We start from the raw sequence: 26,464 nt of genomic DNA, 5'->3' as shown, positions 1-26,464 counted from the left end.
GGTCATAGTTCATGCACGCTGGCAGTATCAGGACAACCAGTTTAATGATGAGTTGGAGGTGAACACTGCTTTTGAAGTTGGAAACATTTTTGAAAGTTCATGTCACTAATGTGATTGAAGAAAGTAGCCATGTTAACTGGAGACTGGAAGGAGATCCCGTCAAAAACATAACATTACCGTTCAAAAGTTGTGGGTTAGTAAGATTTTTAAAAAAGTTTTATTTAAGAAGGAAGCAGTAAATTGGAAAATGACATTAAAGACATTTGTAATGCTACAAAAATTTTCTAGATTTGAATTTTCTGCGAAAAAAAAAATAAAAATAAAATCACTGCACATTATATATTGTGTGGCACTGAAAACTGGAGTAATGGCTGCTGAAAATTCAGCTTTCCCATCACATGAAAAAATTTAACTTATATATATATATACAGTACAGACCAAAAGTTTGGAAACATTACTATTTTTAATGTTTTTGAAAGAAGTTTCTTCTGCTCATCAAGCCTGCATTTATTTGATCAAAAATACAGAAAAAACAGTTATATTGTGAAATATTATTACAACTTAAAATAATAGTTTTCTATTAAAAATAATTTATTTCTGTGATGCAAAGCTGAATTTTCAGCATCATTACTCCAGCCTTCAGTGTCACATGTAACATCCAGTCTATCACATGATCATTTAGAAATCATTCTAATATTCTGATTTATTATAAGTGTTGGAAACAGTTCTGCTGTCTAATATATTTGATGAATAAAAGGTTAAAAAGAACTGCATTTATTAAAAAAAATTATTCTAAATAATTTCTAAAAATATATATTCTGATAATATATTTTCTTTACTATCAATTTAACACATCCTTGCTGAATAAAAGTATTGATTTTATTAAAAAAATTTAAGAAAAAAATTACTGACCCCAAATTACTGACCAGCAGTGTATATTGTAATTACAAAATATTTATATTTGAAAAGCATAGCATCTTTTTTTTTTTTTTTTTTTTTTTTTTTACTTTTTATTCATCAAAGTATCCTAAAAAAGTATCACATGTTCTGAAAAAATATTAAGCAGCAGAACTGTTTCCAACTTTGATAATGAATCATCATATTAGAATGATTTCTAAAGGATCATGTGATGATCCTAAAAATTCAGCTTTGCATCACAGAAATAAATGATAATTTTAAGTATAATAAATTTAAAAACAATTATTTTAAATCGTAATAATATATCACAATATTACATTTTTAATATTTAATATTAAATAAATACAGTCTTGATGAGCAGAAGAAACTTCTTTCAAAAACATTAAAAATAGTAAAGTTTCCTAACTTTTGGTCTGTACTGTATGTTTTTTTTAAATAAGTTATTTTAAATTGTTGTAATATTTCACAATAATACCGTTTTTACTGTTTTTTTTATCAAATAAATGCAGTCTTGATGAGCAGAAGAGTCAAGCTCTTACTGACCCCAAACTTTTGAGTGGCAGTCTATACACTGTACATAGTTTATAACATAAATATATTTGTCTTACAGTCAAATCTAAAGCAAGATATTTTAAGGAGATTATCAGCACTGAAGACGAGAATATACCGGCAACCCAAAGTGAGATATGACCCAACACAAACTCAACCGGTGGAGACAGACAGTTGTGCAGTTTGTCTGGAGCAGTACAACAACAACCAGGTGACAGATCCTCTGCACATTCTTATGCTTTTGCTCGGTAGAGTTATTAATCTTTCATAAAGAGAGACAGTTTAATCACTGCTCCTCTTGGGTGTGTTTTAGTGTTTGAGGGTGTTACCGTGCCTCCATGAATTCCATAGAGATTGCGTGGATCCCTGGCTTCTCCTCCAGCAGACCTGTCCTCTCTGCAAACGTAGCGTGCTTGGTGAGAAGACCATATTTTTAGTTACTCATCTACATATTTTTGCTCCATGCACAGTCAATCAACACTTTGCCGGCTTCACCATTAGTTGCCAAATTCAAACTGAACTAAACCGCTCTTGTTCTGTTCCTCCCAGATAATTTTTATTGAGCTGTACCAGAAAGGATTCTCAGAATTTGTGCAATTGGATCGACTCTTCTGATTCAGACTTCTCATGGCAACTAAACCCCTCCTCTGTACTGTAAGGTCAGAATACCTCCATGGTAATGATTTTTTGACCTCTTCAAAGACTATAAACCTTGAGTTCCTGATCTTGGGTCAAACCACTTGAGAATTTTTTTGAAGGTAGGTCCTTCTACATGGGATCAGTTGTTTTGCACACAGTTGACTACTTTAGTTATGTTTGCTGAACCGGCTCAACAATCCACGAATACACGGATTATGAAGTCATATGCACAGCAAAAAAACAAAAGTAATATTTTTAAGATGTCTTCAAATTAAGGAAGAACCGTACAAGTCTCAAATTTTTGTTTAAACAAGGGTAGGCATGAAGTTAGGATAAAACTATTTAAGAAAATATAAGACATGTTATTCAGGCACTTCATACGAAATCTGTCTTGTAGAATATAACTCAACATTTTTCACCAAAAACAAAAACCTTGAAGATTTGATCTTGACCTCTTTTGAGAACATACAAAATGTTTCTGGTAAGACCTTTGAGCAGAAACATTATCGTTACGCTTCTTTCTGGAATGGTTGTGTGGTATGAAGCCACAAATACCGTGTCCATGATTTATTAATTAATTCTCTAGTTTTATTTAAACTGTTGCATTGTTTCATCTTTCATTTTAGTCAGATTTTGGCCATGATTCAACTAAGCAAAAATGAGTGAACAATTTAGTACAACGGCCACAATTTACCTTAACATACAGAATTTACCTAATAATTAGGTATAACTTTAAACATGGGCTAAAATTATCTTAAGTTAATCACTACTGTATCTTTTTTTTCTTTCTAATGCATGTCAAGTTTGGGGCTCTGTAGTGTAGTAGTGCTATTGTAAGTTACGACAGTGTTTTACCTTGACAGCTAAACCTCCAACTCTAACACTAGCACCAATTAGTTGAAAATGTTAATTAAGTTATTCAGTTCTGTTACTCTAAACTACCCAGTAAAGTGAAAGATACATGCGAGCATCAGTATTCCATACAAGGAGCTGCAAGGATGCCCCATGCCTGCTCGCTGCACAGAGAGCGACTTTTACTATTATTTGTTATTATCATCGCTTTTAAGGATAATTTACATGCATTTTAGAAGTGCAGTTTCTTTTCATTTTAGTATTGAATTCTCTTTTGAAATGTCATGTAAATGCTTTAGTCTGAAATCATGCCAGTCAGGTTTTTGCGTAGTTGGACTACTGAATCTACACTACCATTCAAAAATTTAGGGTCAGTTTAATAAGAAATTAATATTTTTATTCAGCAAAGATGCAGTATATTGATCAAAAACAATAAAAACATTCAGAAGTTTCCAAAATGTTTTCTATTTCATATAAATACAGCCCTATTAAACGTTATATTCATAAAAGAATCCTCAAAAAATGTATCACAGTTTACATAATTTTATGCATTTCTGAAGGACAAGTAATGTAAAGTAATGGCTACTAAAAATTCAGCTTTGCCCTCAAAGACATCACGTGAAAAATCTATATTTTAAAATATATTAAAATAGACATGATAATTGGTTTTCAAATAATTGCTGTCCTGATGAGAATGAGTCTTGTAAGAAAAACCAATTGTAGCTCAGCTACAGTACGCCTTGTAATCCCCCCAAAAGTTATATTCTCCTTTTAATGTTAAATTCTGTATTGTTTGATACTAGAATGGATAGATGAAGACTGTAGCTCATTTGTGACCCTCAACCACAAAAGCAATCTTAAGTCACTGGGGTATATTTTTAGCAATAGCCAAAAAAACATTGTATGTGTCTTTTATGCCAAAAATCATTAGAATATTGAGTAAAGATCATGTTCCATTAAGATAGTTTGTTAATTTCCTAGCGTATATATATAAAAAATTAATTTTTGATTAGTAACATGCATTGCTAATAACTTCATTTGGACAGATTTAAAGGAAATTTTCTCAGTATTTTGATTTCTTTGCACCCTCAGATTCCAGATTTTCAAATATTTGTATATCGGCTTTCATATGATGTATAAACCTTAATCTTGAAAAATTTACACTGAAGACTGCTTTTGTGGTCCATGGTCACATTTATGCAAAACCCTGCTGTAGCTTGATTTTAACTTTGCATGTAAATGTACTTAATGACAGAATATAGGAATCTCATTAAATGAAATCACAATCAATGCTTATGCCAAATCTGAGGAATTTCCCCAACCCTGGCTATCACGCTTCAGTCATGATACATGAGCTGATCTCAGGAGGGCATCTGCCAGACAGGTAGACAACCATTTCGTCAAATAACACTAAACACTCACACAAAGATGAACAACAGAGAGAGACAGTCTTGGGAACAGTATTTACTCATGTTTTATCTTCCTATGGTTTGTTTTATTTCAAACCCATAATTAAATATGCTTTTTATTACAAAAATGCTTTGAATGTATCTTAGTAAGCAGAAATATGTTACTCCACATGGCAAGAGAACATTGTCTATTCAAAGTCTATGTGAAAAATAAATGGCAGCCTTTGGCACAATATGACTCATGTAGAAATCAGACTGTGTATCCAGTCTGTGCAACCTCAAACGGGGAGATTTCTCAAAAGACTGCTCTGAGCTTAAGTCTTAATTGCTTTCTGAATCTTTAATGAACTGGAACAGGAACTTATGAGCTGCATTTTTGCTTCAATAGGGTAATGTACCATATCTTTTGTAGGATTTGTTCTTCAATTTATTTTAGATGCTACATTCTCAAACCTGATGTTCCTTTATTTATTTATTGAATTTAACTTAACAGTGCAATAACTGTTTGTACCTCTTCTCTGTTCAATAAACTCATGTGTAACAGGGCAAAAGACATGACGACTCTGCCTTCAAACACACAATTTTCTTGTCATACATTGTTGAATCAAGCAAAAAGAACATAAAAAATATATATATATCTTGATCCCTTAGACACACATCCCTATACATTTTACTAAGCGCTTCAAACTCAGCCTGTTGATTCAAATTTTAGAAAAACAACAGCAAAAAAACTATTTTTCAAACTGGAAGAATAATAGGTCTATGTAATAAACCAGAGTGTAATTTCAATGCATATCAAGCTTTTATAAGTGATGAGCTACATTAAACTTCAGGTGCCATTTCTGCTTCTAGCTTTTCAAGAATGTGCAGTGTGCTGTTGTTAATGTAAATGTCTTAGGAAGGGATCATGCCCTTGTTCCTCTTCCTGTCAGCCATCATTCTGCGATTGTGATTGGCTCCTCTGTTCTTATTTGCTTCTTTTCTGCGACGGTCCAAAATGATCTCCTGTGACTGGCCTTGTCCCTTTGGGCCACCTACCACATTACTTGCTGGTGGTGGTCTGTAGCTATCAGGAAAAAAAAACAAGTAAAATCAATTAATGACTGACTGATCCATGCTTTTAGGTTAGTTAGATAATAACCAGTGCATGTGCAATGTAACTACATTTCAGTAGGGTTGTAACGATTCACTCAACTCACAATGTGATACGATTCACGATTCTGGTTTCATGATACGATTTTCTCACATGTTTTTGAATAAAATGAGATTTTATAAATTATAAAAGTATCTTTTTATTATTTCTCAGACAAAATGCTGCATATTTCCTTGAGGAATTGAAATATATTATGCTAAAACTAAATTGAAATTTGAAATCAAATGAATAATAGAAATAAAATAAATCTCTTCACATAAGAACATGATAAAGATATTTATTTGCTCTATTACAAGCTGATATAGCTGTAGTTCATCATATAAACCCCTGCCACCAACTGCATCACGAATCATTTAGCATCTCTACCAACTTGAATCATCACATATTTTAAATGTTTTTTTAACCAGTTCGGGGTGCATCGTTACATCCCTATATTCCAGTCATGATGTTCTCAAATTTACCCTTTCCTGCTTTGCATAGCAGCTCTCCTGGCCTCGGCTCTCTCTCTGAGGACTGCTGGGTCCTGGATGAAGTGATCCTTTTTCACAGCCTCATTCTGATCGAAATAACACAAGATCATCATAAATAAACGGAAATGTGCATAATCAAAGAAACTGAAATTGTAATTTGTTTAAAATACATCTAATTTCTATTAACAAGGACAGAGAAAAAGAGAAAAGGCAGATGCTGAAAGCGCCATATGATCTATGATAGAACAAAAGACCTGCGTATGGGACCAAAATGAATTTAAAACAAAAAGAGAAAGTGATTCATTCAAACCTTGTCCTCTTCCTCCTCATCCTCGTTTTCGTAATTCTCCCGAGCCTGTTTGCCTGTTCTGAGAACTTGCGGAGTAGTAAACGGCCTAAAGGAAAAATACTTAAATGTTAACTAAGACGTATATATCAATATGATTGCAATAATAATCGTTATTACTACTATAAAAAATACTAATATTTGTTACTTCTATGATTCTTAATTTTCAAACACTAAACTTTCAAGGTTTTTTAGGGGATTTTGGTTGTAATTGAATTAACAGTAAAAAATTAATAAATAAATAAGTGATATAAATTAATTAATTATTTGCATTGCAATGCTTTTCCCGTTTCTCTAAAAAAAAAAATTTGAAAACCCATACTGATAAGCTTCATTGGATTGAGATGCAAATTTCTATACATTTATCACAACTCATACCTGCGGTTCAATAGTTCATCTTCTTCATCTAAATCATTGGCTCCTATTTGATTGATATCATATGTGTCATCATATTCATCCTCATAATCTTCCATCCCAAAAGCATTATCACGGTCTCCAGAGGGGTCATTCGTTATGGGAATCTCATCCACCACTGTCTGGTAGGCTTGATATCGTGCTCTCTGCTCTTCTATGTGCTGCTTGTCATTGAGCGTGGCACACACACTCTCCCCCTGTCTGAAATACACAGAGATATTAATCTCTAGCTGACACAAATCATCTTTTACAGCTTCATCTGAATATTTCACAAGCCCATTTTCATGTGGTTCTCTGATGTCAGTTTACGCTGTACTTGTCAAAGACTATTTTCTTTTGACCAAGTGGATGAGCATGAATATTTAGCAGCTTGTTTGACTAATCAGACTAAAATTAGAGTAATGTACTGCAGGGCAGGATATGGTAATGCTTTCTAAGTGGGATTTTAACTTGCGATCACCTCCGGCCTTTCCAAATGCGACTCATGTCTAGTCGGTCACGGTTGAACACGTCAAACTCGTCATCGTCAAACACATTTGATCTGGTGCTCAAAACTGCTGGAAGCTCATTCTTCACAGGCCTACAGGGTAACATTAGTCCATTAGCAACAATGAAGTGGACCTGAACTGAACCATAAATCCTAGCATAAAAGTCACTTCAGTTGGACTTTACCTTGCCATTGCCCTGTCCATTTTGTCAAGGGAAGGAGACAGCTTATCTTCCAGAATGTTGTTGATGACAAGTTCAGAATTGTAGCCGTACTCCTCCAAACATGCCAGTATGAATCCCTCTCCCAAGTCTGGAAGCAGGTCACGGATATTGGACAGCAGAGACTCCAGTTCTCCAGCACTCAATGTGCACACTGCCCCCTGCAGACCCCGAAATTAAGAGGGTCACAAAATGACCTTTATTTTGAACCAGATTTTTAACACTTTTGTAGCTATTTTTAGCAGCTAATGAACTCACGTTGTCACCCTTACGGGGAATGTCAGTCATAGCTTCTGCTCCTCTCAACTCCTCTCTGTCTTCCAACACTCCTACTCCGTCCTTTTGGGAAAGTGCTAAATCTCTGTCAGACTTGCTCTTGGCTCCTGTGCTGTGATTGGCTGATGAGGGGAAGCTTCTCTTTTTCCCCACAAACTCCCAAGAAGACTCTACACCCTGCAACAGGTAAGACGTCCTGGTGTCGTCTCTGAGTGGACATCAAGGAGAATAGCAGAAAATCATAAAGAGGAGCTTGACATTTTTTGAAAAGAGGCATTATTCTGATATTTAAAGATAAAGGCAGAATGTTCTTTACGGTTCTCTCATGCACAACAGCCTAAATTTGTAGTGATTAACAGCATAATGTTCTGCAGCCAGTGTATTTTCATGACAACGTTAATGAAATGAACTTTGTACATACATGGTAGGTATCGGATATTGGTATTAGAATAAATGAGCACCCGTAATTATGAAGCGTGTAGGAAAACAATCAGAAATTAGGACAGGTTATTTCTTGATTAACTGAAGTCATCTTCTCTAGTAGAAGCTTGAAAGATGGCAGAATGCTAGCCCTTTTATTCCTTTTGAAATCCTCATACAGTGTTCCACTAGACCAAAGTAAAGGATACAGATGTGGGAAGGCCTGCTGAAGGAGACTGATGTCATCCGCTATTGGGAACTGTTCGTCATAATCTGCCAGGAATCTGAGAGATAAAGAGACGAACAGTGCAAGGAGAATGCAATTTAGACACTGGCTGTTATAGATTACATATACAACCATGACCTTGCTGAGAAATGTCTGCATAATTTACCTTTTCTCTTGAAGGAAAGCTGTGAAGTCCTGCAGAAGATCTTCTACGTAGGATACCATGTTTTCAGAGCTGTGAAAATCAATGAAACTTAAGATCAAAGATATCTGGTATTCATTTTCCATCTTTGCTTGTTTAATGTGGTTTAAAGCATGTATTTTTTCCTCACCCCTCGAGTATGGGCTGTAAACACGTATGTTGGAGCAACAGGTGAGCAATCTCTACCATTTTCTTTCTTGAATAAGATATCCGTCTCCACATGTCCTCCTGTAAACTGAGACAGATTGCATCTAGTCTAACCAATCTGAATTCACAAAAAAATGTGTTGATTGTAAGAGAACACATGCGTAAAGTTTGCCATTCTAACCTTCTATTGAAATTTCTTTTCTTCACTGCTTTCTCCAGGTCTGGAACTGCCATCTCATAGAATGACGATAATCTACAGTACATTGAGACGCTCCATTCATTGATTTTGTATCAGTAAAATATGAAATTCAGCCCTTGAGGACGCTGTGTGAATCATAGTTTGGATGGTGTGGATGCATTTGTCACCTGTTAAGAAAGTTGTGTTGTTTGAAGGTAGAACAAGCCTCAGGGAAGGTGTCCAGGAAAGACTGGATAGTAGTGCAAGTATCACACATGTACAAAACCAAGTCTGCAAGCTCCTACAAGACATAATACATTTATAAACATAAGCATATAATGTCTGCCTTTAAGGACACAGTGTGAATTAAAGGTAGGGTCAGTAGGTGTCTCTGTATTTGTAAAAATGCTTAAAGCTTTGTTTTAGTTACCTCCTCAGGCATGGACATGGCAGTTAGGCATTTGTTTGCATTCAGTTTGAGGGGTTGACTGTTTCCTGTGTTCTCTGGCTGAATACCACACTTCTGTAATATCATATCAAACACCTAAAATGTACAGACACACACACACACATTTTCTGGAAGTTCAGAACAATTTGAAGAATCAAAGCATTTAGATACATCTCATGATGACATGAACTACCTGGATGATTGAAGGTATAGTCTCATCAAGGTCTCCATAATAACTGGGCTGCTGAGTAAAAATGTTCTCTGGAAAAAGTGTAAAGAATGAAATTTTAGTTTTTAATATGGAAACCATTTTTAGGTTTTTAAAAAACTATATTTATGTATTTTTGCTAATTTTATATATATATATATATATATATATATATATATAGTAAATAAATAAATAAGTGTGTGTGTGTGTGTGTGCTATAATACTATCAGATTTTGTGTACCGATCATTTTATGTAGCAGTTGGGAATTTCCTTTTCCAAACAGCACACACAGATCCAGAATTTTGGGAATGTCAAATAGGTAGTTGTTGTAAATAATCTCTGCAAACACTGCAGGGGTTATGAAGTTCTCCTGAGGAAAAAATTAATAAATCGATTTTGAATCCCACTGAATACCAAATATATTGTAATCATAATGTAATTTCATACAAAACCGCCAGAACACATTTACACTACTTTTCAAATGTTTGGGGTCAGTAAAACTATTCTTTGAAAAGAATGAACGCTTACATTCAGCAAGGATGAATTAAATTGATCAAAAGTGACAGTAAAGATTATTTATGTTACAGAAGATTTATATTTGAAATAAAAGCTGTCCTTTTGAGCTTTTTATCCTTCATGGCTGCTTTGCCATTAGAGGAATAAATTACATTTTAAAATCTATTCATATATTTTAAGTCTTGGTGAGTAAACTAGACTTCCTTAAAAAACATGAAAGATCTTACTGACCATAAACGTTTGAACAGTATCTACTGTAGGATTTATAGCCCGTTCAAACCCACAGTGTACAATTATATGAATCTTAAACAAATAATAAAGCTTATATTAATATTAGCTAAACAATATTATTTATTTTAAAAAAAGAGTTTATCAGAGTTAAGGTGTTTATATTTACCTTAGACTCTTTGTGTGTAGCCATCCTGAGGAAGACCATGAACACAAAGCGATGAATGTTCCTCTGCATGTCAGCCACAGCTGGACTGGATGAGAGACCTGACGGATCCAAACCACGTGGAGCGTGTCTCAAATAAGAGTCCAAACACCTCTGTAATGACTCATCAAATACCACCTAAATGGAGAAAGAATAAAAAAGAAATTATATGACAACTGCCTGGCCACATGTGATATTATATAATGTAAGGGTCAAAAACAACATAATTTTGTGTACTGTATCGTCATTATTATTATTATTATTATTAATTTTTTTTTGTCAAGATAAGTATAACTTCATTTTACTCAAATCTCCATAAACAACTATTTTTTATTTTTTATTTTAGAGGGTCTAACCTGAACCCAGAACTTGTCATGAGGTAAAGCCAGCAGCCACTCCAGATCCTCGGAGATGAACTGAGCATGCTCCAGAAACTCCTCCACCAGCGCAGGTGTGCTATCCTCAGGTGGAGGTTTATAAGCTAAGAAACATCTCTCTTCTTTACGGTCAGGGTGCTGATGGGAGACATTAGGGTGGCATCATCATTCACATAGATCATAGAAGTACTGGACTAAAGCGACTGATCAGGTGTACTCTTGTTTATTGTTAAGGAAAAAGACATGAAGGAAAATATTTGCTCACCAGTGCTGGTAGGGTGCGTTCTTTGCCTTGTGGTCCAAAGGGCTCCGTCACATGCAGTTCATCTAAAGGCACTTTTGCACACGCCATTTCACCTGCCCAGGTAGGAACAGACTTGCCCTGAGGAAGATGGCCAATACTGAATCATTTTATTTGTCTGCATTGTGTGAAAATCATAATTAAATGGTGGTTTGCGAGAAGTTATTAGTTCTGGTTTATGCTTAGTCGTACTGTTACTATTTTGATTGACAGATTTATTGTCGGCCACACTGACAGACTTAGTAGTGAGGTTGACAACACAGTGGATATATTTTGTCATGGTGGAGATTTTCCTCGCAGCATGTTACATTTAACATAGATTTTCTGTATTTGATTTTAGACTCGTTACATATGTTGCTGTCTATCTGTAAAATGACTGACTTGCTCTCTAATGCTGCCCGGTTCAAAGAGCTCAACATCTTTATTAAACACAACACGACAACCAACAACAGTTTTCATCATCCGCAAATGATTTTAGTAAAAGGCAGACATCAATAAAACAGCACAATTTTGTTGACTCTAACTGACAATGAGCCAGAAAACCACAATGAGGTGGAAACTAAGAAAAAGTTACGCTTTAATGCGTTTAAATAACAAATGCCATTGTTTATCTTAACAACACGAAATAAAAATAACATTTATTATAAGCCAAAAAAAATAAAAAATAAAGTACCTCTTCACCGAATCTTTCAAAAGATATTTAACAGCTCCAGCTCAAGGCATCACACATCTATCTGCGTGTATATCCGGTGTTCTCGACGTCATTTCAAAATAAAAGTCTTTAAAATTACTTTATTTTAATTAATTTCTAAATATTTTCCGATCGCGTTCTAGCTTCCAGTGAGCCTACATTTGCATCGTTGAATGATGGAGACGCAATCTTTAGAAATAGTCAGGATCAGTACATTGCCACAAAATAGAAGTATTGTCATTAGTTTTAACTTTATAATACCGTTCATATCAAACAACCTCAAAAGGTTTTAGAGATGCATACTTTACATAAAAAATGTTTATATTTGTTCAATAGGAAGGATAACTGTAACCTTGCTGTATTCGTCCCAGTACTGCTGCATATATAAATTCTTATTTTCATTAGTTATCGTGCAAAATAAAGATAAAAAATATTACAAGAGCAACAGTGCACATTCTGGTCAGGTGAATAATTACACCACAAGTGCAAAAATGTTTGTAAGAAATTAAAGGGGGGGGGGGGGGGGGGGGCAATGCTATTTCATGCATACTGAGTTTTTTACACTGTTAAAGAGTTGGATTCCCATGCTGAACAAGGACAAAGTTTCAAAAATTAAGTTGTACTTTTGAAGGAGTATTTCTGTTCCAAAAATACTCCTTCCGGTTTGTCACAAGTTTTGGAAAGTTTTTTTCGAGTATGGCTCTGTGTGACGTTAGATGGAGCGGAATTTCCTTATATGGGTCCTAAGCGCACGTCTGCCGGAAGAGCATGCGCTCCTGTATAGCAGAGCACTGAGATCACAACAAACGTTCACTGATCAGCGAGAGAGTCGCGAAATGTCACAAAAGGAGTGTGTTTTTGGTTGCCAGGGCAAGACACCCCTGCACAGATTACCACAAGAGAAACAGCATTAAGGGACCAGTGGATGGAGTTTATTTTTACAGAGCATCAACGGAGTTGTGCAAGTGTTTGTGTTTGTTCCCCTGCATTTTAAAGATGCTTGTTTTACAAACAAGGCCCAGTTTGACGCCGGATTTGCATATTGTTTTTTTCTTAAGGATAATGCAGTCCCAACGAAAAAGGGTCACGATCGTGTGTTGGAACCGCATGTGGTGAGTAAAACTGCTTCAAATATCTCTGTGTTGTTAACTTAGCTATCGGCGCATAAGCACATCAAGTAAACAACATGCAATGTTGTCATCAAACTGCACTTTCCACATGTACAGCTTAAAAAAAAAAAAAAAGACGACAAAGTGGAACTTAGTCATTTTCCAAAACCGCTAAGCAAATATATACAGTTTCAGTACATACCACATAGAGACGTCGTTGCTGATGCTGCTCTTGTTAAATTTCAGCCTCTGGATGTGATTCTGGATCATAAATATACGCTGAATCTGACTGTTAGCCATGGTTTGTTTTGGTTGGTTTTGTCCTCAGGGTAATGTCACAGCTTCCAAACGCTCTCAAGCAAAAGCCTACTGGCGCTTGTGATTCTTTAGCTCCGCCCACACGTCACGCCTCCAGCCGGTCGTGTTTTTCCGGGAAAAATCGGTACAGACTATCTTTCTCTTATGAATATAATAAAACTAAAGACTTTTTGGAATTATGAAGGATGCAGTACTACTCTATAGGTACTCAAGATTAACAGGATATTGAGTGAAAACGAGCATTTCACCCCCCCTTTAATTATAATTCTCCAAATCTGCCACCAGAGGTCAGACGATGCCCATATATCACATCACAAACCAACTGAGAATGAGAAACGCTGGTTGTGCAGCAGTGGACACTCCAAACTTAATCTTCCAAATATGAAATCTATGTTTTAATATTCTACCTATGTGATTTTAAACAAGGTAGGTTTCATAGGTTTCCATCACGATTCTCTTTTAGTAAGAAGAGGTGTGTGTGGGTGTTCCTGTCTCAACACCACCCCGAGTGTTATTGCTTCATTGCAAAAAGCCCAAGTCTCTTTCTGCCGCTTGCAAACCTCAAGACACGCACAGGCCCCACTGATGGAGCGCGCGTGTGCCGCTTTCTCTATTTGCGTTGCGGAGGCTCCACCTTTCAAGCATTGCAGTGACCTCAGCAGTGGGCTGAATTGAGCTGGGTGGGATTTTCAGCCTCGTAGTCCCGATCGCGGATTCGAGAATCACGATTTATGTGACGGGAGCGAATAAGCGTTTAGCCGGTTCGCGCTGAACGGTGCAGGGTTTGTGTTCGTCTTTGCGCGCATCTATCGACAGGGATTAAATAAACGAGGAATGTGGGATTTACAGAATGCCCAACAGCGTTGGAAAAAGATTTAAACCCACCAGATACATCCCGGTGTCCACTGCCGCCACTCTTCTGGTGGGATCCACTACTTTATTCTTCGTTTTCACGTAAGTTTGCGGCGATTTCATTCACGCGCTATTTGGTGAAACGCTGGGAGTGATTGTGAGCTGTTCAACTGAATAAGTTTCATGACAGTTAAATGGCCACACAAGGCCTGTGATTTGACTAAACGCCTTGAGCCATTTCTTTGATTTCTCCATTTAAACCTGTAGGCAGCTGATGTGCATTAAAAGTGTACATTTTTGGTCGGGGTCTTAAAATGCTAAATGATAACTGGTCATTTCTGCTGAGATTTGAGTTGAGCAGAAAAGTCAGATTTTCGTAAAATTCTTGTGCTACACAATATTATTTTATATGGACTGTCAGCATATGCTGCCTATTAGAAGCTTGTAGACAGTTCTGTTCTCTTCTTTCATTGCACAGATTGTGCTTTCAAGGTGATTAGTTTTGGCAAACTTTATATAACTGAACGTATGCATATGATTTCTTAGATGGCTTCGGTGTGCAGAGTGCATTGATCCTTGCTTCAAAAGCTTACTCTTATTATGCAAGGCTAAAGTCATTACCAAAGATCAACATTAAGTGATCTTTTTAAGAGTATTGATGGCCAGGTAATTGCTTTAACGTTGAGGCGTTCATCAAGCAGTGAGTGTGATAGAGAAGATAGTGACGGGCTTTGATTTACTCTAGCAGTTGTTTGAAGAATCAGCATAGACTCAGTGTTTTGGATCACTTGTGTTTTAATTATTCTCTTTCAGATCACAGTCCAGAGTACACCATTTTTATTTGATAATCTTGCAGGCATAAACCCACTCTTAGTTTGTTTTGTAGAATGAGATTCTTGCAGATTGAGCTGTCACGATTATTTATTTATTTTTAAATCATGGCTCACAACTGGATGGTTCACAATTTCTTCTAAGCTTTTTTTTTGTTTTTCTATTATTTGTTACCATTTTTATACCTTTTTTGTTCTTCCTTTTTCAATTTGAATAGTAATGCAGTATGAAATTTTTTTTTTCATAATTACAAATATTTAGTTTAAAGTGCTGCAACTGTGACATCAAAAGCCATGAGTTCCCTTGAGATTTCTTTATAGGTTTTTGTAATAGTGTTTTTTTACTTTAAGTTAGAGCCCGACCGATATATCGGCCGGCCGATATTATCGGCCGATATGAGCTAATTGCATTTAAATCGGCATCGGCGTTTATAACGGCCGATGAAACATGAGAAACAGTCTCATATTCTTCACTCATGTTATGAGTGTTGCATAGTTTGCCCACCAGAGGGCGGTCTGCAGCTCCAGAGTTGCAACAGCGCCAGAAATCCACAAAGAAGAAAGCGATCAGCCAAGCCACCCAGGTGAGTCTGTCGTTCGTCATGTGAAATGATTGTAGATTTAGTTCATACACTGTATATAAAAACGGTGTGGTAGTTCTAGTTAACGGTCCTATCATTATCACTTCTAAATATTCTGTAACATCACTTACAGCCGTTAATGCATTGCTATATTAGATTAGCCACAAAGCTAATACCATGTTTATCAGTGGAAGAGCGCGAACGTTAATAAGAGGTCGAACTATAAAGTTAGCGTTTAGTGCTTATTCTATTGCGGTGTGTTTCCCACATAATGACCGCGTAATGGGCCTTTCACACAGGACGCGGTATGCACAGCGCTTGGCCGCTGGGTTTAGCGTTGCCCTTCAGATACAACGCGATTTGCCCTGCTCTGCGCTATGGCGTAGGCGGAGTTTTAAAAACTTTTAGCGGGAGCTCTTTCATAGTCTGTTGTTCCTCTTTTCGGTCAGCAGCAAACATGTATCTGTCCCGTTGTAAGAAGCGAGCGATAGCGCTAGTCCTGCTGATGAGAATTAAGAGAGAAGCAAGGAAGAAGAGGCTACCCTCAGGCCCAGGGAACAATTTGGTGAATTCAGGCTGGTTATGTTACTCTAACGCTAATATAGCTTCCTTTTTAGCAGGCCCCTTAAATGCTTGCTATTAACTTGTTTGAAGGTGGTTCTTCTCAAAATTGACAGCGGTGTGTTCATGGCACTAACGTTAACCATTTTGATTCAGACTGCACAAAGAGAAGAGGAGAAGATATACGGGTCTGTGTCTGTGAGAGCAAATATAGTGTAGTTACAGTAACTACAGTAGGTAGTAGTAGGTAGTAAATGATTAAATCAGAGGGGACATGTAAATAAATGTGAGCTGAACAAGCGCTTTTTTCTTTTCTTTTTTTTTCTTACATATTGTTTCAAAGCAGCTTTACAGACATAACAGGAAAATGTTGAAATAATATTGTTAAATATAAGGAGGTTAATACCTATTGCTTGACAAATAAAAAAATATATATATATTTCTCATTTTTGCCTATGTAGGAGATCCCTGTTTATTATTATTATAATTCTAATGATGACATGAGTAATGATACATGGTGATATTATTAATACACATGCTTATTCTTTCTATGTCTCTCTTTCTGCCCTACAGATGGCTGAAAAAGGTGAATGATGTAGCAGCAAAAGTGTGGGACTACTTCTGCAAATACTTTAACTTTAACTTTAGTATTATAATTTATTTACAGTACACACACAGACTGTTAAAATCAGCTTCAACTGGAAGAAAGTAAAAGTGTTAAATGTTTAAAATCAGACTGTTTTTTGATCGTTAAAAAATATATACTTTTGATGTGCAATTGTTTAGTGATTGAGACCGTAATCTAAGGCTTTTTTTTACATAAATCCCTTCTGGAAAATGGTTTATACAGCCCACATACATAGAACAGGCAGATATTTTGCCATTGAATGTTATGTAAGTGCAGCTTATAGGAAATGGGTCTAATATCCAGTTTATTTTCAAAATCAAAATATCGGCTTATAAATCGGCTCTTTTCAAGTTAATATCGGCATCGGCATCGGCCCCCAAAAATCCATATCGGTCGGGCTCTACTTTAAGTAGAATAAGCTCCATGGTAAATTTAAATTGATGATATTTGAACATGTTTCTCTTCAAAATAAATGACATTCACACATGCTGAAAATGTGAATTTTTATTTTTAAGTCCGAATGGCCAAGTATCCTCAAGTTTTGTTTACCACAGAGCTTATTTTATTAATTAATTGAAAAATTCCATTAAAAACCCCATTGGAAAGTCTCAAGGGAATCCAAAGTAGTCGTCTGGGTTTTGACATCACGGCTGCAGCACTCTAGTCTCATAATTAACATGAGGTCATATAACCTCATGCGTAATCATTATAAAGGATATGGCAAAATACGGTTTAAAAATTGTAGATTAACTAACATTATTTGCAAGCTATACAGTACATCATCGTCCCAGAAGTATTTCATGTTCAATACCCATTTTCATTTGATTTCGGAGATATGTAGGCAATTGTAAGATTTAGGGAATAATTCCCCTACCCGTTTGTGGTGTCTAAAATAGGCGACTTTTATTACACCACTTACTTAATTACTTTTAGATACTAGAGAAAAAAGCCTGTGACGGGGAAAAAAGAAGCATAACTCCAGCACCCATAATGAACTGGTCTTGATCAGACTATCCATTTTCACGAGTGCCCTGGACATGTCAAAAGTCTTCTTTAATGACATGTTGACTTGTTAAAAGACTTGTTAAAGACATGCTGCAGGTAACAGAAAAATAACGTGCATTGTTAATTTACTTTTAAACTATCAACACTTGTAACATTACAAAGCCGGTTCAAAACTGCTGTGAACTTGGGCTTTAAACTGGACCTTTACATGCTAAATTTCCTATGCAAATAATAGGAAACCGACTGGTTTTCAGTTTCCTCTGGTAGCCATTGAGAAGTTAGATCTGAGTCCAGCATCAGACCCCCAAAACCTCAGTGCCATCTGTATATAAAACAGCAGCACTCAGGTGCAGCATCAAAGCTAATGTCAGTACCTGAGGCCACGCTTGTTCACTGACTAGAGAACAGTCATTAGAACTTCAAGACAACAAAGGCCATGTGATGACTTTCTCCCGAATGTGAGAAGTGATGGGGGATCTGGATGTTGTCAGGCATTTACACAGATTTTACCAAGGTTGTTCTCTGTTGGTTTTCCCATATGGCCTCACTACATCACTGCATTTGTGTCGAGAACAGTGGTGTGGAGCGAGAAGACATGGTCTTTATGATCTTCCCATATACTGTATTTTCCGGACTGTAAGTCACACTTTTTTTCTTAGTTTGGCTGGTCCTGCGACTTATAGTCAAGTGCGGCTTATTTATCAAAACTAATTTGACTTGAACCAAGAAAAATGAACCAAGAGAAAACATTACCGTCTACAGCCGCCAGAGGGCGCTCTATGCTGCTCAGTGCTCTTGTAGTTTACACTGAGAACATAGAGCGCCCTCTCGCAGCTGTAGACGGTCATGTTTTCTCTTGGTTCTCGGTTCTAAATGAATGCAACTTATAGTCCATTGCGACTTTTTTTTCCTCATCATGACGTATTTTTGGACTGATGCGACTTATACTCAGGTGCGACTTGTAGTCCAAAAATAATCATTTATTCATAGAAGACATTTCTTATTGGCTTTACCACTTTTTAAGACATTATCCATTTTTCCTGAGATTTAATATCTGAAAATGTGTTAGGTAAACAAGCATACTGAACAAGTTTAGTCTCTCATTTTCATAGAGAATGAACTGCTCAAGTGCTCTTAAGAAATGTCACATACGCATGAAAAGGAAATTAGCCTTTGAAGTCAATCGATTTATAATTATGACCAGAACTGCTTTTAACAGTAAGTCAAAAGATTAATTGTGAAGGAGCCGCATAAAGGTCTTTCTTCAGTGCTGATAGATTTTTTGGAAATAGGATTCCACCGTTGTGAGCATGATGTTCTGTATTTGAGCTTTATAGTGATTTGCACATTTATTCATCTTGAAATTAAGAACAATTTCACCTTTTGAAACTTTTTATTTTTTAATGGTTTGTGTAGCAGTTTCACTTTTCCTATCTGAAAGCATATCAGTGTGCACTGTCAGATAGTGTCCCCCTTTTTAATTTGTCTAACCTCTTTCTCTTGTTCCCTTAAGGGGGACAGATTGGATTAACAGCAGTCTGTGTGCAGACGTCTTGTGGTCTGCTATATTTCTAAACATTATGGTGACATAATGGGCTGTAGTTTCAATTTAAGGCCGTCAATGAAGTGCTCATCTCCATTTAGATTTGTTTTCATTCCCTCCTGTGCTTTCTTGTTAAAGGGCCTGTAATATTTTTAGCTGTTCTGTTAGATTTCATGATAAGCTCCTGCACGCTGTACAAGAATGTGTGCACAAAAATATAATAACTCTTCTTTTGAATTCAATGTTTTAATGTTTAATGGAGAGTTGGAAATGTGAATGAGAGGAGGAATTTGCTATATTAATTAAACTGTCTGATAACACACACAGACACTGCTTTTGTTTAGCAAACTGTCAGGAAGAGAGTAGTATTTGGCTGATGAATTGCCTGTAAATCTGTCGATAATGAATCCATCAGGCCGGAGACATAAACAGAGCAGGCGTTTATTAGCGTGTGCCATTTAGAAACTGCAGTGAGATACAGTGATGGGCGAAACAAAGAAAATGAGGAAGGTGGTTTAAAGGGTAGGGGATAGAGATAGCCACAGTCACATAGAAGATTTGGCATCAATTTCCTTTTCTTAGGAACACAAAAGTGTTGGGACAACATTATTTTATATATAAAAAAGATTAACTGCGAGCAGGTTGAAAATCGATTCAAAATGTGATGATTCAAATCGGTTGAGATGCAAAACAAATCGCGATTCATTAAAGGCAGGGTAGGTAAAAAATATATAAAAAACTTTTTTTCCAAATGTGTTTAAACTTTATTTATATATCAATACATAATTAAAATGTAAGTACTCTGAAAAAGAAAGTATAAAAATCGAGTGTCTGTAGACCTCTCACGACTGTTTTAAAGACAGCTCATTATTTCCATTCACTCCACCCCCTCCCTTCTGGGCTCCTTCCAAAGCCAAGCTATAGCTATCATCTTGAGCTAAGCCTATAGATTATTTATCGTCTCTACTACGGCTCGCTAAGTAATGTTATGTTAGCTATATTATGCAGCTACGTGTGCTAATGACACATGCTTCATGAAAAAATAAACAAAAAAATATGTATGATCAAAATACAAAAATAAAGATTTACCTGTCCAGCAGCAATAAAGCCATCAAGGAGTCACTTTTCAGCCCCTTGAGTTCCCTCAGTTCTCGCATCGCATTTTGCTTGCTGTTTCTCTACAATTGTTTTGGTATTCCTAGGATCCGTGCCTCTTGAATACCTCAAATCAAAAGTACGCGCACAAGTGGGCAGGTCATGTGTGGCAAAAGTGTGGTTGCCATGGTTGCGAGAGAGTTAGTCACCTATGCCAATCCTATGTTTCGTCCCGAATGGAAATAATGAGCTGTGTTTAATACAGATTAAACGGTCTAGAGTCACTCGATTTTTATACTCTTTTTATCAGAGTACTTACATTTTAATTATGCATTGATATATATAGAAAGTTTAAAGGAATTTGGAAGAAAGTTGTTTATAAATTTTTTACCTACCCTGCCTTTAAGGGGTAGGAGTTTATATGAATGTATGTCTGAGGGGAACTTAAAGTGGTCATATGATGCGATTTGAATTTTTTTCTTTTCTCTTTGGAGTGTTACAAGCTCTTGGTGCATGAAGAAGCCACTCTGCCACGCCCTCCTAAAACAGCTCATTCAAGCACGCCCTGCATGTCTACATCACTATGTGGAAATATTTGTGTAATGCCACCCAAATGTTCACGCAAAGAAAGAAGGCGTGGTTTAAGTAACCACAGTTAGTGTTGAAGCAGCCATGTCAGGGAGATGCTGTGTGTATCTAGGTGAAAGCAAAAGCACTTTATTTGGGCTTCCAAAAGTATGCATTAGGAATCTTTATGATTACTTACAACAGAACAGCAACACATTTTATCTGGCGCTTCTGAATCAGCTACTGGAAGTATGTTTTGTTATTAAAGTATTTGCTATTGAATGTCCAAATGCAGAGTTTTGCCAATAGTATCTGTGCGTTGTGTGTGTGTGTGTGAGAAAGAGAGAGACATAGTCACACAGTGGAGTCAGCTGTCTTTTTTGCTTCAAGTTTCAAAATGATACAATCTAATTTAGATTAAATACTGCTCATGTTATGCATATTACATATGCAAGCAAATTTTTTTGGCTTACGATTAAAATGCAGTGGTTGCCTCTAATTTTAAATGCAAAGAGCACACAAAGCCTTATTTTGTTTGTAAGAAGAGATGTATTTTATTTGTGTTATTTAATTTGGGGCTTGTTTTAAAATGTCAATTTAGTTTTCTTATTTAAATTTACATTATATATAAATTTGGTTATTTAGCAGATGCTTTTATCCAAAGCAACTTTCAAATGACTACAATAGAAGCAATCAAAACCATCAAAAGAGCAATATGCAAGTGCTATATTGTTATAGTGTTATATTTCACAAAGAAACATTAATCTTTTGTCCAAGCAATAATAAAAGGACACATTTAATTTATACTTTGTCTAAAAAAAAAAACAATACGTCAATCGAATCGAATCGTGAATTGAATCAAATCAAGAGTTGAGTGAATCGTTACATCCCTAAAAGTCTGTGATGCCTTGAACCCAGCTGAAATTCTTTAAAATATTTTCTATCCTAAATCTAAGTTTCATCATCACATCCTCATGACAAATTCTCCAATATTTGCTGCATGATTCATACGCATAGTGCAGCTATAGATAAACATTTTTGTTTTCAGCTGAACTATGCTGTGCTGGCATCATTGTCAGTGAATATCCATGAATCTCTAATATGTATAACTTGTTAAAATCAGGGTCTGGGACTAAGAATTCAAAAGTATAGCTTCCATAAATCCAATTTTTCAATATGATACCATAAGGTTGCTCATAAGAATTTGGTCCCAGTAATAGTGAATCTTTATCGTTTTTCTTCATATGCACAGAAAGATGGAGAAAACTTGTCCTCAGATCTGTAACTGTACATAAAGCTGTATGAATACAGCCCTTAAACTGTAATTATAACCATGAGAAGTTTTTGGTTTTAGCTACAGCCTGTTATATTTTGTTCATTTAAAATGATTTGTATTTCTTTTGCATTCGCTAGAGGAAATTTAAACTCTGATTTTGAAGTTATTTGCACTTATATCTGTGTCTTGGGTATTTGTTTAGTTTTCAGCCACTGCAAAACAAAAATCAAATCATATCCGTTTCTTTTAGAGCCCTGCATGCTTGCTTAAGACAATAGAACAGCTATGACTCACTCTCACCATATGTGGGACTCACATTAGAATGAATGTGAGAATCTAATTTTGGATGTCATAGCTCATGTATTCTTAGCTAGAGGCTACATGACCGTAATGAGATCAAATCTGTTTCCCCCAGTTAGTTGGCATTAAGTAAAGGGGGTGCTCATGAAGATTGATCCAAATGAGGGTGTTAATTTGGTTTATGAAGATTGTCTGTGGCTTAAGCTAGTCTGTGAACCCTCTGAGAAATACAATTATGCCTTGATATCAGTTACACCAATACATAACCTTAAATTACTAACGTAACATTTTGACACCTGCAGCTGTTGGCTCTCACTCAAGAGATGAATGATACATGAATATGTGCATGGGCCTTTCTTACAAACTACCATTCAGAAGTTTGGAGGTGTTTTTGAAACGATAAGAAGTCGCCTCCTATACTCACCAAGGTTGCATCTATTTGATAAAAAATATAGCAAAACCATTAATATAATGAAATATGTTTTCCACTTTAAAGGTGCTGCATGTAGTATTGGCACCAAGCGGTTGAACTAGGTATTGTAGTCCAAATTCAAAATATTGGAATTTTTTTATTTTTTTTTTTTTTTTTTTTTTATACCCGGCCCTCCTCCTAAGACTTGACGCACATGCAGGTTGCCAGATTGATGACACCAACAGGAACAAGCGGACTTAACCATGACTTGATATGAAATACACTGTGTTTTCCAACAGCTGGGTACCCCGGTGCTGAAATACAGTTGGGTAAACTGGCAGTGGACGGGTTTTACAAACCAAAACAGAGACAGACATTCTGACACAGAACAAACATTTTCAAAGGAGAATAATTGACTGTAGCATTGTTTTTCAGATTAACAAGTATGTTTGCTTAGCATGCTTTAGTAGAGTCAAAGACTTACATACAGTACCTTTAAAATAACGGTTTTCCGATTTACTGATGCTTATGAGTTTAGTTGAATAGTTTTCTGTTGATTCTGTATGCATGGCTAAACTGCTGCATCTGGTTACATTGATTGTTGATGCAACTATCCTATCTATTCCTGAATTTATAATAAACATTATCTGTCTGTATATTGATGTTTTGAAAATGAGTCAGACAAATAAAGACCAGGCCATTTAGTCTCATTTCAGCCAGACTTCCCCATAAACATGCCACTCTCCGGTTCAGATAACGCAGACGGATTAGCATGCTGTCCATGTAAGTTATTTTGAGTGGATCTATTGGAGACTTCAGATTTTTATTATACAAAAATATTGGAGCGTAGAATATCAGATTCAAGGATTCCATAGAGACGTGTAATAATTTTACAAAACATTAGCATCTAATGGAGCAAAGCAGTGCTTCAAATGAAAGAAATTTCACCCCAAAATTTTTATATGCTGAAAATGTACACACCCTCATCCAAGATGTAGATGGTTTTGTTTCTCCATCGGAACAAAATTGGATACATTTTGCATTGCATCTCTTGCAAGCCAGTGGATTCTCTGCAGTGAATGGGTGCCATCAGAATGAAAGTCCAAACAGCTGATAAAAGCTTTTTAGATTGTTTTGATTTGAGCATTATTTATTTATTTATTTTATTTTTTATTATTATTATTTTTTTTAGTTAAATTAGTTGATGGATTACTGTGATATTGTGTTTTTATCAGCTGTTTGGACGGCACCTATTCACTGCAGAGGATCCATTGGCGGGCAAGTGATATAATACTAAATTTCTCCAAATTTTTATCAGGTGAAGATCTCTTACTCTCACTCATCAATATCTTGGATTGCCTAAGATTGAGGAAAATTTTCAACAAATTTTCATATTTGGGTGTACTACTCCTTTAAATGTTAAAAGTCTATATGGGATGAAATTTGAAAGTGTGTATTTGTTCCCACTTCATTTATTAATATTTTGAGTAGCCACAAACTGAAAACTAATTCAAAGAGTCAAGCTGAAAAACCAAAGCTTTTTCACACAGAATACTTAATTTGTTGGTAAGTTAATGAAACTGTAAGCCATGATGACCCTCAAGTGTCTGAGAACGTAGAGCTGAAAGGAGGTTTTAGTTTGCATGGTTCTCCATTCAGTTTGACAAATCAGGGTATCCTACTATCATTGCACAGCTAGTACTCTGAAAGAGATTTTTTTTTTTTTGACACTGTTCCAGTGTTGACATGCAATATGCTATAGCAGAAGTGACAACAGATAAAGCCACCACTATGGCTGGCTAACACACATGCATTTTTGAACACTGTAAAGGAGGATGAACTTTTCACCATTTCTGTATTCCCAATGTATCATAAACCAGCACGATAGTTATTAGGGTTAGATCACATCATGACATCATGATTTATGACCATTCTACCAAGGTAGTCAATGGGGACCACCAACTGTTTGATTACCAGCAATCTTCAAAATATATGTTATGTTCAACATAAGAAAGCAACTCATACAGGTTTGAAACGACATGCGGGTGAGTACATGATGACAGAATTTTTTTGGGTGAACCATCTGTTTAAATACACGGTTTCATTTTGAAACAGACACTGAAAGTAATAAGTGGATGTTCAGTGAATGAGTCCGATGATGATTCAGTCACTTGTCAAACCAGGAACTACTTTGTTTGAGTCTGTCTGAATGACCCATGAGAGTCATTTGTTAGTGGTTTGTTTTTGGTCTTGCCTTAAAAACATTCTTTTTATCTTATTGGTTTCAATTTAGACCCATAACTCAGGTAACATATAATTTATTTTGCCACAAATTATTTTAGAATATATTTTTTCCTGCTTATTTTTAACTTGAGTATACATTTAAGAATATTTGCACCCCCCCCCCCCCCCATAAAAAAACACATCTTAAGAAGGTTCTTTTTTTTCCCTTAAGATTGTTTGTTTTAAAGACAAAACTTAAGAAAAAAAATTACAATTTCTGAAGAGATTGTTCTTAAAATCATTGTAAATAACCAGTAAATACAGTAAAGATATCCTCCAACTTGTTTTAAATCCCAAAAAGTATAGTTGTTCAATTAATGTGTTGGGTTGCATCAAATAAACATTACAATGGCTACACATGATACATATAACTAATACTCTAGATGCACGAGTACTCAGGGAATTAATCAGGGAGTCTTTAACATAAACCACTGTCATTTTCTTCTGAAATACTTCTCAAGAATTGCACTGCTTAGAATTTCTTACTTATAACTTAGGAAGATTTCATGAATCCAGACCCAGATCTTACAGTATTATTACAGAATTAGACATAACTATACTGGTATGATAGTGAATACTACATATGAAGAGTGAAATTTTCTGTATCATTGTGTGGATAGTTTGAAGGTAATAAAACATATTATTAGGATATCCAATGTAAGAATCTCCCCAGATTGTTTGCTTCCTCGTAGAAGCTTTTCCTCTCATTAAAAATGGAGAATCCCTGCTGTACACACTTCGGAGACTCTGATGAACTTAATAGTCCTGCTGGGCTTTTGTTTGCTTCATCTGGCCCAGTAGATATGTCTCTTTTTGGTCAGTAGTTTCCATTCATTCATCAGCATAAATTAATTGCACAATTAAGTGCAGACTCTTTTCTCAAATGAATCCAGGTGATTGCACAAAAGGATCCTGACCCCACACAAGAGCTAAAAATACGGTCTTTCTGCCGTGCCTCCATTGGCTTTTGTAATCATACCCTGGCTGGAAATCTTCCCTAAAACACAGAGGCTGTCTGTGCAGACCGGCTGGGGTAACTGGAGCTCTTGGTGTGTGTGTGTGTGTGTGTGTGTATGCTACCTCTGAGGTGAAAAGGGCAGCAACGGAGCAGGAGGGGAGGAAGTGGAGCAGGAGGAAGAGAGAGAGAGAGAGAGAGAGAGAGAGAGAGAGAGAGATGGCAGGCAAGGAGGGAGTTGATTGAGTAGGGCTACTCCTTTTTCTC

At 36.0% G+C, this 26,464-nt stretch overlaps 2 protein-coding genes and 1 long non-coding RNA gene across 4 annotated transcripts in view; 2 read left to right on the top strand and 1 right to left on the bottom strand.

Annotated features, from left to right (window-relative positions):
* Positions 1–4,920, top strand: LOC113081538 (uncharacterized). The gene is made up of 4 exons (XR_003282247.1): positions 1–58; positions 1,529–1,678; positions 1,781–1,883; positions 2,017–4,920. It is a non-coding gene; the product is annotated as an uncharacterized LOC113081538 (long non-coding RNA).
* On the bottom strand, positions 4,452–11,947 carry LOC113081537 (activating signal cointegrator 1 complex subunit 2-like). 2 transcript variants are annotated; one of them, XM_026253611.1, is made up of 19 exons: positions 11,865–11,947; positions 11,156–11,272; positions 10,870–11,028; positions 10,478–10,651; positions 9,805–9,934; positions 9,549–9,616; positions 9,338–9,451; positions 9,096–9,208; positions 8,911–8,982; positions 8,713–8,817; positions 8,547–8,615; positions 8,364–8,438; positions 7,717–7,942; positions 7,423–7,619; positions 7,211–7,330; positions 6,715–6,951; positions 6,301–6,385; positions 5,982–6,076; positions 4,452–5,433 (listed from the first exon to the last, which is right to left on the bottom strand). In XM_026253611.1, exons 2-19 carry the CDS (start codon positions 11,240–11,242, stop codon positions 5,262–5,264), a joined length of 2,298 nt encoding a protein of 765 aa, XP_026109396.1. In that variant the 5' UTR covers positions 11,243–11,272; positions 11,865–11,947; the 3' UTR covers positions 4,452–5,261. The 2 variants fall into 2 exon arrangements, with proteins under 2 accessions (XP_026109396.1, XP_026109397.1); XM_026253612.1 differs by having other exon boundaries at positions 9,338–9,430.
* A 1,897-nt stretch (positions 11,948–13,844) lies between these two features.
* The window catches only part of LOC113081539 (probable palmitoyltransferase ZDHHC8), a 56,351-nt gene continuing 43,731 nt past the window's right edge, over positions 13,845–26,464 (top strand). The window contains exon 1 of the mRNA XM_026253613.1: positions 13,845–14,263. Coding sequence (XP_026109398.1) covers positions 14,160–14,263 — 104 coding nt within the window. The 5' untranslated portion in view covers positions 13,845–14,159. The remainder of the gene's footprint in view (positions 14,264–26,464) is intronic.

Source organism: Carassius auratus, unplaced genomic scaffold (assembly GCF_003368295.1).
Source record: "Carassius auratus strain Wakin unplaced genomic scaffold, ASM336829v1 scaf_tig00034585, whole genome shotgun sequence".
NCBI classification, from domain to species: Eukaryota; Metazoa; Chordata; class Actinopteri; order Cypriniformes; family Cyprinidae; genus Carassius; species Carassius auratus.
The sequence above is the reverse complement of the archived record's forward strand: the minus strand, read 5'-3'. Positions and strand labels throughout refer to the sequence as shown.

Bases quoted from the DNA above. Each gene is read 5' to 3' on its own strand.
- LOC113081537 (XM_026253611.1), bottom strand. From the start codon at position 11,242: ATGGCGTGTGCAAAAGTGCCTTTAGATGAACTGCATGTGACGGAGCCC. The intron at 10,652-10,869 runs GTTAGACCCTCT...TTCTCCATTTAG, and splicing joins ATGACAAGTTCTGGGTTCAG to GTGGTATTTGATGAGTCATT. The intron at 7,331-7,422 runs GTAAAGTCCAAC...GTTACCCTGTAG, and splicing joins ATGGACAGGGCAATGGCAAG to GCCTGTGAAGAATGAGCTTC.